This window comes from Nycticebus coucang, chromosome 5, assembly GCF_027406575.1.
Source record: "Nycticebus coucang isolate mNycCou1 chromosome 5, mNycCou1.pri, whole genome shotgun sequence".
Taxonomy (NCBI): Eukaryota; Metazoa; Chordata; class Mammalia; order Primates; family Lorisidae; genus Nycticebus; species Nycticebus coucang.
The window spans coordinates 140,171,562-140,188,145 of record NC_069784.1 but is presented as its reverse complement, the minus strand read 5'-3'; the positions used below and the strand labels follow the sequence as shown (position 1 = coordinate 140,188,145).

General features: G+C 50.2%; 1 protein-coding gene and 1 long non-coding RNA gene across 5 annotated transcripts in view; one reads left to right on the top strand and one right to left on the bottom strand.

The window, feature by feature from the left end:
- The first annotated feature begins 2,739 nt into the window (after positions 1-2,739).
- Positions 2,740-16,584, top strand: part of UNC93A (unc-93 homolog A) — a 32,669-nt gene continuing 18,824 nt past the window's right edge. The window contains exons 1-2 of one of the 4 annotated variants that reach the window (XM_053592715.1): positions 2,740-2,846; positions 14,367-14,503. In XM_053592715.1, the coding sequence (XP_053448690.1) occupies positions 14,392-14,503 (112 nt within the window). In that variant the 5' untranslated portion in view covers positions 2,740-2,846; positions 14,367-14,391. Of the gene's footprint in view, positions 2,847-14,248; positions 14,504-16,584 lie in introns of those variants that run through there. The other 3 variants (XM_053592716.1, XM_053592717.1, XM_053592714.1) reach the window with 3 other exon arrangements.
- Positions 15,721-16,289, bottom strand: LOC128586686 (uncharacterized). Its single transcript, XR_008380278.1, has 3 exons — positions 16,206-16,289; positions 16,048-16,119; positions 15,721-15,870 (listed from the first exon to the last, which is right to left on the bottom strand). It is a non-coding gene; the product is annotated as an uncharacterized LOC128586686 (long non-coding RNA).

Below are 16,584 nucleotides of genomic sequence, written 5' to 3'. Positions count from 1 at the left end.
CTTCCTTCCTCCCTCCCTTCCTTCCTTCCTCCCTTCCTCCCTCCCTTCCTTCCTTCCTCCCTTCCTCCCTCCCTTCCTTCCTTCCTCCCTTCCTCCCTCCCTTCCTTCCTTCCTTCCTCCCTTCCTTCCTTCCTTCCTTCCTCTCTTCCTTCCTTCCTTCCTTCCTCTCTTCCCTTCCTTCCTTCATTCCTTCCTTCCTTTTGCTCTTCCCTTCCTCTTCCTCTTCTTCTTCTTCTGACAGAGTCTTCCGTCTTACTCTGTTACCGTGGGTAGAGTGCCCTGGCATTGTTATGGCTCACAGCAACCTCAACTCCTCTTCCTCTCAAGGGATCCTCATACCTCAGCTTCCTGAGTAGCTGGGACTACATGCCAGCAATGCCCAGCTAATTTTCCTATTTTTAGTAGAGACAGGGTCTCACCCTTAAGCAATCCTTTTGTAGCTGCTTGCTATGTGGGCTCTAGACTGACTGATGCCATAAATACTCTGTTTCCCCGAAAATTAGACGGGTGTCTTATTTTAAGGTGTGCTCCCAAAGATGCGCTAGGTCTTATTTTCTGGGGACATCTTATCTTTCCTGTAAGTAGGTCTTATTTTCGGAGGATGTCTTATTTTCGGGGATTCAAGATGATTCTTAAAGTTATCCTGTGAAAGCAAGTCAGCTTCCCTGAGCTGGCAGTCCTCAAACACGCCCTTTCCTGGTGCGTGCAGATGCACGGCAGTGAATGTCCGTTCCTGATGTGTGCAGACGCCCTGCGGTGAATGGCCTCTCCTGGTGCGTGCAGACGCCCTGCAGTGAATGCACTTTAGGACCCCAAGTGCTCTGCCCACCTCAGCAGGGCCTTCCTGGTGCATCTGAGTGAACGTGGCCCTTTGTGCCTCATCGGCAGCCAGTGGTCGGTCAGCAGCTCAAGGTCTGTGGAGGCTGCACTTGGAGCAAACTCACCAGCCCAGGGGCTCCCACTCGTTTCTCCCCCCGCTCACCCACCAGCGCTCCGGCCTGAGGGCCAGGGACCACCACGCTGGCTGAGTCTGCCCCTCTAGTGCAGGTGCCATGTCCTCTTGAGTATCTGAAAGTAAATCTTGAGCACAGGATTTGCAGCATTTGCAGATGCCGCAAATGCTGGGACTGGGGCAGGAGAGGAATGCAGTCACAGGAAACACGTGCCCTCTGCTAGTCTCCCGGAAAGGGGACCTTTTCTTTATGCTGCTGAAGAAGTCTTAGAGGCTTGAGCAAGAGCATCAACAGGGCCTGGGCTTATTTGCTCGGAGAGCTCTGTAGCACAGAGCACAGGCCGCTCCACCTAGCTTCACAGGTGGCGTGGGTGAGGGCAGCTTAGCACTTGGCACCTAGTCCTTTCCCCCACCCCCAGGGAAGACCCCACCTTCTAACACCATCACTTTGAGGGGGAGGAATTCAATATACATATCTGGGGGGCACCAAACACTCAGACCATTGCAAACTCCCAGGTGGAGGTTTGACCTCCAGGGTCCCCAGTCTGCAACTCACCACTGAGGCAAAATGAGGTGGCTCCTTCACTTCCTGGAAATGGGGAGATGGGGCACGCTTCCCATCAAGCAGCAACGACCGGAGGAACCAAGGTCGATTTTCAACCCTGTGATCCAGGACCACTGGCTTCAAAGTCACCTGGACGCTTGATTAAAACGCAGACCCTCCAAACCAGGCTCTGGTGCAGAGCTGCTGGACACGGGGAGAATCTGCCCTGTGAGGAGCTACCTCTGCCCGTGACCTGCTCTCTGACAGCTGAGAACCACAGGCCTAAGGGTCTAGGAGCAGAGACAGACAACTCAACGTCCCAGTGCCCATTAACTTCGTTTCCAAGGGAACCTGTGCTGATCAAAAAGAGGGCAGAAAATGGATGGAAGAGAATGAGTGAAATGGAAGTTTTAATATTGAGGGCATTATCATTGTTTTTAATTTATAAGTTGAGATTTCCACAGGGGGAGCTTCACGACAAAAAGACGAGGCTGATGGCCACGACCTTCCCCAAGGCAGGCCCAGGTGTACCCCAGGGACCCCAGGGACCCCAGGGGACAGTCAAGGCTGCCTTCAGCAAAAGCAGGTGCAAGAACAGTGCCTGCCCACTGAGAGGTCCAGGGCAGGAGCTTGTCTGGGAGGGCCACAGCCCGCAAGGGAGATACGAGAGCAGCACGGAGGCTCCTACTAGGGGAAGGAAGGCATCAGGAGGCCTGTCACTCTCTAGGGGCAAAATGCCAAGGCTTCCCAACCTGTCCTTGCCTTTCCTGGAGGGTGTGCACTCTGGAAAACAAGTTGGTTTAAGTGATACAGCAGACCTCAGAAAACAGTGTTGTTATTCTCCTGTACACAGTTGTTTGTGTGAAATTTTAGAATTTGGCTCTTGCGTGCCACCATTCAGCATCTCTCCTTCCACAGGGAGGTGACTTCAGGAGGCAGCTAGGGAACTGTGATTCATCTAGTTTCCTTTCAATCTCATGTGCTGTCCTCGGTGGGTGAACCAAGGTACGTCCACCTGCACCTGACTGCTGCCCACTCACAAGCCTCAGCTGGGACCTGGCAGAACAGGCTGGCTCCCAACTCCCACAGGGAAGGAAAGAATGTCCCTTAGGGCTGGGGCCTGCAAATTACAAGGACAAAGAACAGGTTAACAAAAGAATGCCAATGGAAGCTTCTTAACTCTGCCCTGGGGGAAGAGCAGTTGGAAGGAGTCAGGACTCAGACTTACGCAACATCTCAGGAAAGCACAGTCACTTTCAGAGAAGTGACAAGACGAAGGACAGGACTGGGCTTCTGGAGGTGACAGCTGGAGGAAAGTCTTCGCAGGGGAACTAAAGGAAGACGGGGCCGGTGAGTAAGGTTTGCTGTGTGGAGTTCAGGAACTGTATTGTCCCTGGTGCTGTGGCTGCAGCCACCCCCTCCTGGGACAGGAAGTCAGGGGGAGGGGCCTCATTCACAGGGGTCCGTGTCCTTGTTCAGGCTGACGGGAGGGCAAAGAGCTCACCTGCATCTGTTTTCTCTCAATTGCCTTCAACTCAAAATAACCCTTACTCCAGAAGGGCAGATTCTGGGGTACTGTACTCTGAGCTCCTTCAGAAGTAAGACAGGGATGTATTCAGCTGTGAGTGACATAAGCCTAGCTGGGAGTGGCCTGGCAATGCAGAGCCTCAGTTTTCTCAAGAACAAGAAGCCAGAGGCTGGCTGCCCTGGGCTGGTAGGGGCTCCCCAAGTCACCAGGGATGCAGACTTCTCCCCTGCCCAGTCCAGAGATTCTTTGCGACTTGAGACTCTTTGCAGCTTCAGCCTCAGGACTGCATCAGGAAGAGGGAAACAGTGAGAGGACAGGCTGGGGAGCCTCTCTAACCCCCGCCTTTTATAAGGGTTCCTGGAGGTAACGGCTGGTGACCACCCTTGCTTGCACAGCAACTCAGGACTGTGCGTATTTCGTCTGGACACATCAGACATCCTGAGGCTCTCTCTGTGTGTGAGGGAGGAAGAGTGAGTGGATTTGAACAGACACCTAGCAGTGCTGGGTATGTGTTTTGCTGCGTTTGGGAACCTGAAGCTCATGGTCACCAGGCAGGCTTCCCAAGCCCCAAGCCTCCCAGGGGGTCAGGCTACCCTCATGCACCTGGCAGCCCTGGGGCCTCACAGTGGCAGAGCTCCTGGACCCTCCTGCCGTCCCCATCCTGCCACAAGGCTTTGGGAGACACGATGTACACAGAGCTCAGCTGGGAAGTGTGGTCTGTCTCAGGCACTGGGCCTGCCACCGTTCCTTCATCTGCAGTGTCTGCCACCAGGCCCAGAGCGCACCATTCTTCCCTTTTGCAGGCAAGAGAATGGACACAGGGACACTTGCTAATGGCCGCACAGTGTGTACAGCACGACCTGCTCGCGGGCCCAGAGCTCCTGTGTTCTCAGCTGTGTCTGCCCCTCCTCTCAGGCGTTCAATTTATTCCAGGCTTCATATGCAGCTGGAAATGTTCACGGGACCCTACTGCTCTTTCTTCTTGTCTCAAGTTTAAATGAACAATTCCATGAGTAGCATTCTTTAGAATTTAGATTTGTCAATAATCAGGAAGAATTTAGCTTTGGCTAACTTCAAAGCAGAAAAAGATTATAGGATCCATGCACTGTCTGGGGCTATCCAACAAGAAGAGACAAACAAATACAACTCGTTCATTACATGCCTTCCAGCAGAAGGGGCCACCTGGCCAGTCGCTCTGCAGCTGAGGGCCGGAAGCGGCTCCAGACATCTCTAAAGGAAGCCACGTGCTTCCTGGTGGGCGTCCGTCACCTGCCCTGGCTGCCCTCTCGGGGCAGACTGATGTGGCCCTGTGGGCACAGGAGGCAACTTTACTCTTCCACAGAATTACAGAATTCACAACACAAATGTCACCCAAAGAGCTGTAATCTCTGGGAAAAGCTGCCATCTGTGTGATTGGCAAAACGTGTCTGTTTAGTTTTGGTTTTGGTTTTGGATTTTTAATTCATTCTAGTGAAAAAATTTAATGACTATCTTCGTGCTGAATTTTGTGTGCTTGAGCACACAAAAAGATTATTAATCGAAAAAGGGTAAAAGTGATCTCCTTACTGGAGAGTGCCATGAATTAGAGACTCGGAAAAATACTGTCTCTCAGTGAAAAACTACAGCTCTGATCTCCGAGCTGTTCGTTGTCTTTGAACTTGGAGAACTCCCTGTAATTATCAGGTAACTGGCATTTGTCTGCGTTGTCCTTCTCAGTAGAGATTTTAACTGGCTTCCTCCCCCGTGGAGAACCCAGTTTTCCCTCCATTTGCAATTCATTTCTTTACTTTAATAAACTGTTTTCACTTTTCCTTTGAGCCAGTTCTGACATCTGCCTGGTTCCCTCTTACCTATCATATGTGTAAAATAAACTCTTTACTCGTGTTCATGATTTATGGTACAAATCATGATTTTACTTTTTCTGAAAATTATCTTTTAGATAATGTGCAGATACAGTGTGTGGAACATGCTGTACGGTTTACATTCTTGATCCACCACTAATAGTCTGCAGTTTGTGAGTCACTATTATAGAATAAGGGCCTTCAGAATCAGAAAACATATTCTATTCCTGATTACTTCTGAGAACAACCAGAATGAAGCGTGCAGCACTCATGCTACACCGGAGAAAGCATGCGTGTATTTTGCCTCAAGAAGGGCAGTGCGAGAGAAAAATCAGCATTTAGTTAGCACCGACTGTGTGCCTGGCAGGGTGTGGGAGAAGAAAGAAGGCAGAGCCTGGGAGGACAACGCAGCTGATGGAATGAAAGGGCTGAGGCAGCGGCCTCGTGCCTGCTGGTGGAATTCAGTGTGAACTCAGTGGCGTCCAGCCGGGAAAATAAGACCACATGAGAAACCCAGGAGACAACATCAGACAACCAGAATTCGCTGTGAGGTAGTGTAATAACAACGTTCTCAAAGAAATCCGTGAACTCAAGAAAACCTGAGCTTTGGAGAGATTCCAGTGGCCTCATCTCTTCAGCTCCTGCACTGACCTGTCACTAATGAGTTTGTTCAGTTTGTGATTTCAAAACCCAATCTCATGGCTCAAAAGCAGAGAACCAGGCCTGGCACCCAGCAGAGCTGACCTCCTGCCTGGGGAGAGGCTCATCCGCCCTGCAGGACCCACCCAGACGCCCCTCACAGCCTAGGTGGAGGCTAGGGCAGAGAGTCAGGGGACGGGTTTGCCTGTGGGGGAGAAAGGGCCGTGCTTTGCGGAGAAATCTCTGAACCTGAGACACCAGGGTCCTCATGTTGTCAGGCCGGCAGCTTTCCATCTCACACAGTCTGTTTTTTGAGTTTTCACTGCTCTGTCTTTGTGGTGTCTCTTCAAAGAGGCCTTCACATTTTTAACCTGGTGAGCAGAAGTCTTTTGCCTTTCTGGTCCTGCTGTTTCAAAGGGCAATTTAGAAAGAATTAATGGTAGCCCAATCTTGGAGAGATTGTAACAAGGCCCCAGGGCAGGCTCCACCTGAGGATACCGGAGTGACTCCCTCTGTGCCCTGTGGGCTGAGCCCCAGCCTGAGCACTTCCAGCCGCACTCCAGCCAGAGCACCCTGGGAACCCCACCTGCACACTGCCCACTGGGATGAGAAGTCCTGGGAGCCACAGGCTGGAGCTTGCAGGGAGCTCGCCACTGTCACTGGCAAGCCAGCCTGTAACCCGCAGGCATAGAGTGGAACGCCATTCATTGTAAGAGCAGCTGACGTGCCGACCTCTACTGACTGTCTCACACAGACACGTGCTTTAGCCGGAGTGGCACGTCTATAGCCAATGACAGTGACCTCCGTACTCTACTCTACCTGCCTCCGAGACCCTTCTCTGAAACTTCCCCTAAAACCTCTCAACTTTGTTGGGATGTCTTCCCAGGTTCATCTTCTCATCTGGTTTTTAAGAAATTTTACGCAATTATGGATTTTTCTGCCTTAACAGCTTTAATTTTGCTCAGTGATCTCAAGCCCACCAGTGCTGATGGGAACAGAGCAAAGGACAGAATTCGCACAGCGTCTCCTGGCTGTAGGGAAAGACAAGGCTGCGAATGGGACCTCAGGACACACTGGGGTGTACTTGGCTTCAGATAAGACACAAAGGGTGGGACTTGGGGAGAAAGTGCCACCAAGCCGACACGGGGCCTGTGCAAGCACGAGGCATTGATGGGAGCAGTGAGCATGAGCCTCACAAGTACAAGAAAAGCATTTTTTTACATTGTAATTTTTCTCTGTGCCAAAGGTATATTGCGAGTAAGTGGTATTATGGTCTCAGAGCTTAAAAATATAAAACTTCTCAGTCCTCACTCTGATAAGATGTGAGTGATAAATGAATAAACTGTCCCTCCAGTGAGACCCAAACAGCAAAGCCTCCTAGGAAGGTACAGTGGGACCTGGTGGCCTCACCCATGGCAGAGGACACCTCCAGGGCTCCCAGTGCTGATGGGAACAGAGCAAAGGACAGAATTCGCACAGCTCTCCCAGGTCCACCTGCAGGACAGAGCCCCTCACCTCTCTTGGGGGTCCCCCACCAGGTGCATCTGAGCACCCGCCCCCCCACCAGTACTCAGACTATGGCGGATCCGCAGCTCAAGCCTCTAGTGGCAAGCTGCTTCTTTCATTTCGAAGAGTTTCACTTTGGAACTGTCAAGAGTTGAGGTTCCTTTGCTTATGGATAGAATAGCAAAAAGCATGCTTTTCTGTCAAGGAGAGACAGTGGTGTTGAATCAGGTAAACTGTCTGGGCAAGGCTGACCCATCAGCCGGCCTTTACCCTGACCTTGCAAACGTGCCACCACCTCGGCAAGAACTCAGCCTCCTTTATTGCCTTTACAAAACCAGCAGGCAAACCAACCTCCTTTCCAGAGGTTCCTGCAGATGTAGAAGTCACTGTGATTGCCCAAAGGATGTCCCAGAAGGACATCCCACAGAGAAGGGCCCCAGGATGTCATCTCACTGAGAGGGGCCTGAGTCCCAAGAAAAGGATGTCCTAGGGAGAGGAGCCCCCGAAGGCCTCGTCTGCTGTCCCTCCCACTCCCGCAGCCCTGTCCTCTGAGATCAGACCACGGGCTCCCGTAGGAAGAGCAGGGTGGAGGCCAGACTGAGCTGAGCTCCTGAGGATATGAGGGCCCTGAGACCCTGCATGGGAGCAGGGTTCCCACACTCACCATGGCCTAGAGGGACCCTGGGAAGGGTGAGTGTCAGACCCTTTCTGCAAGTGTGTCTGGAGTGGGCGGCATCTCCATAAAACACTCTCTGAGGTTTGCATCTTCCTGATGTCTGTGCAGAGGGGAGATTTAGGCTCCAGGGTTAGACTCTGGGAGGACCATGGGGCTGCAGAAGGGTGCATGAGAGGTGAGGTCCTGCCGCTGATGGGGACCTCTTCTTCTGTCTGACATGATCTCCTGCAAGTCCAGCGCCACAGCAGGCTGCTCAGAAGCTGGCTGGGCCGGCAGCTGACTGCAGTGTCCCCATGTGCGGGCGAGAAGGTGGGCCCGAGCTGCACACAGTCTGGGCAGAGTGCTGTGACCTGTGGCATCATAAAATGAGACTCTGTCTCCAAAAAAAAAACGAAAGAAAGAAAGAAAGGAAGTGAGAGGGGAGGTGGTGGGGCAAAGAGGAGGGCTGCAGGTGCATCGAGAGAGGATTTAGAGATCAGCCTCTGTTCCTGCTCACTCCTCATCCCCTGCGTCTCGGACCTAGAAGGACCAACATTCACACACCCCTTAATTTTTGTTCTTTGATCGTGTGTCTGATAGATAAAGGAGACAGGGAACAGAGAGAGACCCTCGTCATGTTCAGCGAGAGTCACGGCTGTTCAGTCTCGAGAGAGTGGGGTCACAGGAACGAACTTCCAAAGAGCAGTGTCAAGGTACAATGTTAGAAATACGGTAACCTGCAAAATTTTCAAAGATAAATTGCTTCTTGTGGGCATGAGGACATTTCTGCAAATGATTTTATAGAGACAGAATCTTGAAGAACATTAAATCCCTTCTGGAATGTGAACATTGAGTCAGGTTTCTCTTACACTGGCAGAGTCTACACCAGAGGTCCTCAAACTTTTTAGACAGGGGGCCAGTTCACTGTCCCTCAGACCGTTAGAGGGCCGGACTATAGTTTAAAAAAAAAACTATGAACAAATTCCTATGCACACTGCACATATCTTATTTTGAACAAAACGGGAACAAATATAATCACACTGCCTCATGTGGCCCAGGAGCCATAGTTTGAGGACCCCTGGTCTACACATTCTACGAAATCCAGCCCTGCCAGCCCCTCAGAACAAGCGTCAGGCACCTGCAGGACCCTGGGGGCAGGATGAAACATCCCCAGACGTAGGCAGGACCCTCTCAGACGTCCTGCTGAAGGGCCGAAGCCTTCCTCTGCGTATCTATTTTCCAACTTCATGTGACATTTTCTTCGTAGACCACAAGGATCAAAGCTGTGTGCAGTCCCAGCCACTGACCACTGGCTCAGTGAAGGGCATGTTGTGGGTGTTCAGTTCATAGCTGTTGAGTAAATGAGTCAAGAGACTGAGTTTCTGGGCTTGGTGCCTGTGGCTCAGTGGGTAGGATGCCAGCCATATACACCGAGGCTGGTGGGTTCAAACCTAGCCCAGGCCAGCTAAAAACAACAAAAAATAGCTGGGCGTTGTGGCAGGTGCCTGTAGTCCCGGTTACTAGGGAGGCTGAGGCAAGAGAATCGGGTAAGCCCAAGAGTTTGAGGTTGCTGTGAACTGTGATGCTGTGGTACTCTACCGAGGGTGACATAGTGAGACACTGTCTCGAAAAAAAAAAACAAAACAGAGACTCAGTTTCTGAAGAACAAAAGCAATGTGGTGTAACAGAGAGAGGCTGGGAATTCTTCCTCTTCTCTAAGTCCTTTCTTCCTTGGGTTCCCTGGCACAGTGCACATTGTCCAGCCAAGCAACTGTCTGCCAGCTTTGGGGCCAGTGGAAATACACAGCTGACGCCACATCGTTAGCCGCACACATTGGGTAAGAAAAGCCCAGGATATCGGGGATTACCTGGAAAGGCAGGCTCTTGTCTCCAGTGTCCACACACAGCCAGATGTCCTGAGAAGAGGCCTACCTGTGCCCAGAGTGTGGACCCACCATCTGGGACCAGACACTGGTTGACACAACTGGGTGTGCTACCACCTCGGGACTGTGTAAGGGCATTCAGAGGTCTCACTGCAGAGTCCCCGGCGCCACTTGGACTGGACACAGCACTCACAGCCGCACGCCCCAAAGCAGCCTCTTGCCAGAGGATGGTGCTGTAAGCACAGAACTCTGACCCACCCTTGTGAGTCACAATCCTCCCCAGTTCTCAAAGCACATCACCAGCCTGATTTTCTGCTCCGCTGAGTCAGTGTGACCCTCCCATTTCCTTCTCACATCGTGCTGGCCTTTGGGCCCTGCTAGGTGGCACCATAGCAGAGGGGCAGGATTGAGAGGGAAGAGGAGGTGTGTGGCCACCTGACCCAAGGGAGGCAGCTAATGACCGGGGGCAGAACACTGTGTCCAGTCAGTCACACTGGCTGCCACCAAGTGCTCTCCCTGTGCTGCGGAGCTCAGGCCCGGGAGGGTCGCCGGCTTGTTTTGGTCACCCTGTGTCTAGTGTGTAGAATCGGGGACACATTTGCTGAAGGGAGGTCACCGCCTGCAGTTCTGTGTGCCGAGGCTCATCCACACTTCCTGCGTCTTCCCAGCTCTTCAGAAACAGGTCAGGCCAAAAGGACTTTCCAGCCAGTGGGGAAGCGAGCCAAGCCCAGGTGGGGCCTGGGAGGGGCTGGCGGGCCCAGGAAGGGCAGGGCAGGAGGTGGCTGTGGCCCCCTTGCAGCTGCAGGGTTCCTGGTGACAGCCTTCGATGCCAGCATTTTAGAAACCACTGGTGGGCCCAGGTGCCTGAGAGCAGCCTCAGGAAAAGAAGCTGCCCAGAAAGAAACTGGTGTTTTAGTTGAATTCTTAGAGTTCTTTGTAAGAAAATCTCTTTATAAAAGTATCTTTTCCTTCACATTTTTATTCCATTTAAAATTAGATACTCTTTCTAAAAATATGGAAATAATATGTATGTGCACCAAACAAAAAGAGTACATATACCCCTTTCCTCCACAAATTCTGCTGCCCAGGGAAGATTTAAGGGGCGTCTATGTAGACACCATGAGTCTGGTGTGTCTTAAATATACAATGTGTGCACACACACACGAGTCTATTCATGTCATACACACATACACACATGTGTATGACTTGTCATAGAAATGAGCTCATACTAATAAACACATGTGTATGCAAAAAGAACAAGAAATAAAATAAAAAGAAATGAGCTCATATAATTTTTACTTTTGAAAAGAAGTAATATTCAGTACGGTCTTTGTGAAGTATCCTCACTTAATGATTTTGAGCACCTTCCCGGTCTGTCTTCTTCACAATGTGACCAAGCCACGGCAGAAGCTACCTTTATCAAATATCCATATATTTGATAAAGGTAAAGTAAAAAATATGTTAGAGTCATCTAATCTTCAGCATCAAAAAAAATCATGTAGAGCCACAGATACCAGGAATCAGCATTTCTACACATAATTTGAATATGGACTTTAATGAACCAGAGAGAAAGAAGATGAAAAAAACAGCTACATTAAACAGAACTATTTATGCAGAAGAGTCCAGCTGAATACCCATCACTTACATCTAGGGACAAGATAGCTGCTTCAGAGACCTGTGAAGATGGTTTAAATGGAGCCCTTGTCTGCTCATTGAGCAGCACATAAAGTTTGCATAAGTACATCGATTTCTTTAATATTGGTGGGAAAAAAGCCATCATTTTCTTACAGAGGAGAATAGGACGTTTCTAAAAGGAAAGAATCATTCTTTCTAAATCTTGAAAGCTGTCAGTTTTGGATATGTAATCTCTCTCTTTTGCCATCTTTCATTTACCTAATTGTTTTCTTATTATGTTTTTCTTAAATATAATGTTTGGGTATTGGTAGCAAGACAAGAAGTAGGCTATTTGACCTGACTGGAAAAATGGCTGGTTTTTTTTTTGTTTGTTTTTTTGGCCAGGGCTGGGTTTGAACATGCCACCTCTGGCATATGGGACCGGCGCCCTACTCCTTGAGCCACAGGCGCCACCCATGGCTGTTTTTTTTATTACCAGGAAAGAACTGTGATCATCATCTTGATCTTTAGCTCCAGTATCTTCCCAAAATACGACATTAGAGCTCAAAGAAAGAATAAAAGTGGTACTTTAAATGTTTATATCCTATTACTTATAAAATTAAAAAATGGATAATTAAAAATAAATAAGTGAATGAATAAATAAATAAATAAAAGAGGAAACCATTAATTAGACTTGCCTTAGTTGAAAGCAATCTTAGTTTCTGAGCAGGACGTTTGCTGATGTCAAATGTGATTCTGTAACACTCGGAACCCATGGGGCACTTGGCAAACTCAGCGGTAGCAGACAGTGGCACCTAGTGGCTGGTACAGCCAGGCACATGACGCCCTGGCTCCCCACATCACTCCGTCAGCTCTGGCAGACGGTAGCTCTCACTTTCCTGCCCAATAAATCCATTCGATTCAAGCAGATCTGCAAAATTATCTTTTTCCTCAGGCTGTTAGGGTTTAGATGTACCTTTTGAATTGTTTATCCCCACAACTCTGCAGCCCTGGTCTGGGCCGTGGGCTCCAGCACACACGGCTAGTGGCTGAAACCAGTGTCCAGCCAGCTCCAGTTTTCCCGAGTTTGCCCTTCTCTTCCTTCATCCAGTCACAGGTCTGTAGGGACGTTTAAGCTGGGAGCCTGGGCACTATGGGGGCGTCCCTTTGCTCCAGAGCAAACCACCCTGTGACCACATCTAAGGCCTGCCTGGTCACAGAAACCATCGGGGGGCTGGGAGACACCTCTTTAAGAAGTGTTTTATTCTACCAGAGAGCAAAGGCAGGTGGTAAAATACACCGTTCAGTTTAAAAAAATCTCTCTTAACGTAGACAACGCAGGCACCTGAGGGGAGACAAGTGCAAAAGCAGAGGTGGTCAAGTGATCACGTCAGAACTTAATTCCCAGTGGAAGTGGGGCGGCTGGAGCCACAGGGAGGGTGTGGCTCGGACAAATGGAAACAGACCCCTGGGAGTTTCTTTGTACACAACATGAAGCTCCTTGGGAGACACAGACCAGAAAACGCTCCAGGAGCCAGTCAGCAAATCCTGGAAGAGGTTCTGTTGAGTGTCAGCCACCGAGAGGGCGATAGCGGGTGGAGAGGAAAACGCAGAGAAGCTCCTCTGAACCCAGGTCCCGTCCACGTGATCACTATAAACCGAGTGTCACCAAAAAATAGAAAGGGAGGTCAAGTTCACTGAGTGATAACAAGGTTAGAGTGAAAGAGTTCTTGTTCCACAAAGTGATTCACTTCTGTAAATATTGCTCCACTTGCATTTTCTCTGGAAGTCAAAATGTCACCTCAGTTAATGAACATTTATTGATAATTATCATGTGTCAACGACCATTCCAGAGGTTTCCAAAATTATTAGCTTCTTGAACTTTTGCAGTACACCTTTTTTGAGAGAGAACTGTGGTTGGGGGGTGACACAGGCCTGGGCTCCCCCCCGCTGAGACGTTACGGCATGAGGCTGGGAAGGTGCCGACACCGTTGGTTTCCGTGGACAACAGCCCCACTGTGCCAGTCTCACAGGTTTTGCTGGGCTGTGCTGTTCTTGTGTCTACATAAACATACTGCTCCATGCTTAGTCAATATGAAAACCACTACTTTCATAAAACCTTTCATTGGAATAAGTTAAGCAACAGGGCTTTATGCTGTCTGCCACTGGCCATGAGATCCAAGCAGTGTGGCCACCCCATGTCAGATTAACCGATGCTGTGGGATTTGCCGCACAGATCCAGACTACTAGCAGGTGGAAAGGACTGACTCTGCAGAACTTTGGACGCCATCTGCAAACACCAGGTTTTACCAACACTTGAATAGGAAAGTGACTTTTCTTACTTTATTAGCTGTGAGGTTTGGGGTAAGGTGCTCAAAGGTCCAGAACTGCCTTACCCAGCACGTAGCCATCAGCCACATGTGCCCTTTAGACCTTCGTTTTAATTAAGCTGAGATGCAATTATGAATTGCATTTCTCAGATACACTGGTCTCGTTTCCACTACTCTAGACCCTCATGTGGCTGATGTCTGCCTTGCTGGTGACACTGCCACTGACCCAACCCTCTAAAGTCACTCACCGGTTCTGGAGCACAGTTTCCTGTCTTATCACGGCTCTAAGACTAATAATTTTCGTAGCACTGCTGTAGGTGACATGAAATGGTGCACATAAAAGTGCTCTGTGCACTGTGAAACACTGCACTCATGGGTTTTTTAATTATTGCAGTGTTATAAACCACTCAGTCTTTGCAATACTAAGACTTTGGCCGTGTGATCATCTAATCACATTAGCTCTTTTTCAGAAGTTGGACCATGTGTCCTGAAATTGACATTTATGCTTTATTATTAAAGGCTGAAGCCCACATTCTATACCACCATCAATTTCTCTTAATGTGGAAGATACCATTATACATGCTTCTACAATACACAACTTATCATTTTACCATAAGGACTGTGTCTATTAGACATTAATAGGAAAAGAGTATAATGACAGAAGAGTTGATAAGAGCCCTAACCCTTTGCCCCATGGAAAGTGGCCGTTGCGGCTGACAGAGAAGGTGAATGAGTAACAGGCTCCCTTACGCTCCCCGTGGCTGGTGACAACCAAGCTGGTTAACCAGCAACAGCTTGACAACTAATAGCAGAGAGAGATGATGGGTCTCCTGGGTTCAGGGTAGTCCTCACCTGCTCTGTTGTTTCCTCTTAGGGAGCTGCGAGTTTACCGTCCACTGATGGTCGACACTTCCGAGCAGCGCAATGCACAGGAGACTGAAGAACGTCCTTGTGGTCTCTTTTGGGTTTTTGCTGCTCTTCACGGCCTATGGAGGGCTGCAGAGTCTCCAGGTGAGTGTGGACGGTCCCCACATGGCCGTGACTTCTGGGCTTCTCTTGACCTCCAAGAATCCTAAGGTCACGGATGATCAAGACATGGAATTTCTTTTTATCCCGATTAACCTAGTATTTCTTCTTCCCCCAAATCCCCCCCCCAACAACAAACAGTTGTTTATATACCCAGCCCCCATTGCAGGGCCCCTCATGTCCCAAGAGGGTCACACCCAGCACTACACGGGATGAGGGCAGCAGAGTCTCCGGATGGCTATGTGATGAGACTCTCTCTGCCTTTGGGTGAAAAGAGACACAAGGAAAATCACTGTGAATTCTATGCCTCCGTGCACTTGATTCTGTGGTCGGGGGCAGTAATGTGAATTTATGAAATCTCACTAGACCTCATAGATTCTAAGTTTGCTTTAAGCAAAACTGTGAACTTTGACAACATTGTTTCTGCACATTTGATCACGGGTCTCTGAGTCCTTATAAATACCTAACAACATTCTCTGAAAGACTGTGGCATGTGGGGGAGGGCAGCACCTGTGGCTCAGTGGGTAAGGCGCCAGCCCCATATGCTGAGGGTGGTGGGTTCAAATCTGGCCCCAGCCAAACTGCAACAACAACAACAACAAAAGACTGTGGCATGGGGCATGTGTACCTGGGAGTAGAGTGACGTATTCTCCTGCAGTAGTTACACTTTGAGTCCAACCTTTAACTGGGAATAAATCCTCCAGGGATTCCCAGGGCTGGGCAGAAAATAGGGCTTTTACTGCTCCCCCGGGCATGTTCATCACGCAAGGTCAGCCCTGTGGCCTGGGGCTGCTAGGTGTAAAGCATTTTTGAGTTTATGATGAGCAGTTGGTGTGGTCTTACATGATTTGTCAATTAGGTGCCTACTGCGTGCACAGTGTTGAGCCAGAGAAGCACACCCAGGCCCTCAGAGTCAGAAGCTTCTTTTCTCGCTGTGGCTGGGAACAGACTTTGGACTTAGAGGTTGGTGAGGAAGGTCATGTGCAGGTGTGAATTCTCAAGTACATGTTTGTTTTTGGCTGAACTCAATTTGGTCCTGTTTCTGATTAGGCTCACTGGGGATGCAGTGACAGCCTTTGTGCCCCTCAAAGGCAACTTGAAGGAGAGGCCTGACTGTCCCTGAGGCTTTGTGTTGTTGTCGCAGTTTTAGTGTGGGGGACACCTGCTTTACCGTCGTGCTCTGGTGGGATGTGGTCACTTGTGCTTCCTGGGAGAAGAGTTTCTCCGGGGTGTGGGCTGTCAGTGCACTCCCCACAGAGGACGTCCTGCTGGTCGGCTCAGGGCTGGCAGTGACAGGGCAGAATTCCTCTTGTGGCTTCGGCAGCTGCTCAGCCAGCTGACCGCACGTCAGCCTGTGGATTTGGAAGCAGAGGGAGGAAGAAGAAGGGGCTCTAGGAACTGCCAGTGGTCCCTTCTCTTAGCTGGTGACCACAAGGCTACAGACCAATGAGGGCAGCAGCCACCTGCCCCTGCACTTCCAGTGCCAGGGAGCCTCATTCAGGGATCACTTGGGTGGCATGTGGACGTACCCCATGGCTGTGGCTGTTGCATCAGATGAGACGGCCATCCTCTGCCCCGGCCCCTGCCAATTCCTCCTGGTCCTGCAGGTGAAGGAGACCAGCAGTGTGAGATAGCCAGGCCTTCACTCGGGCAGGACCCAAGCGCTGGGAAGAGTCTCACTGCTCACCTGTTCCAGCCTTGGCCCCAGCCCTGACCCAGCCAGGCGGTTGTGTCCACAGATCCAGAATGTATAAGCGTGCTTTCCCTAGGACAGTTGTCCTTGCTGTCAGGACTGGCTTAATCAACACAGATGTATGGACAGAAGAGACATCCTAGGTGGCTGCCTCCCACCAGGCGGAGGAGCCCACCCCTCTCAGCACTTAACTTCTCGCCAGCACCTCCCTCTCTACAGCACCTCCCTCTCTCCAGCACCTTCCTCTCTCCAGCAACTCCCTCTCTCCAGCAACTCCCTCTCTCCAGCAACTCCCTCTCTCCAGCACCTTCCTCTCTCCAGCACCTGCCTCTCTCCAGCACCTCCCTCTCTCCAGCAACTCCCTCTCTCCAGC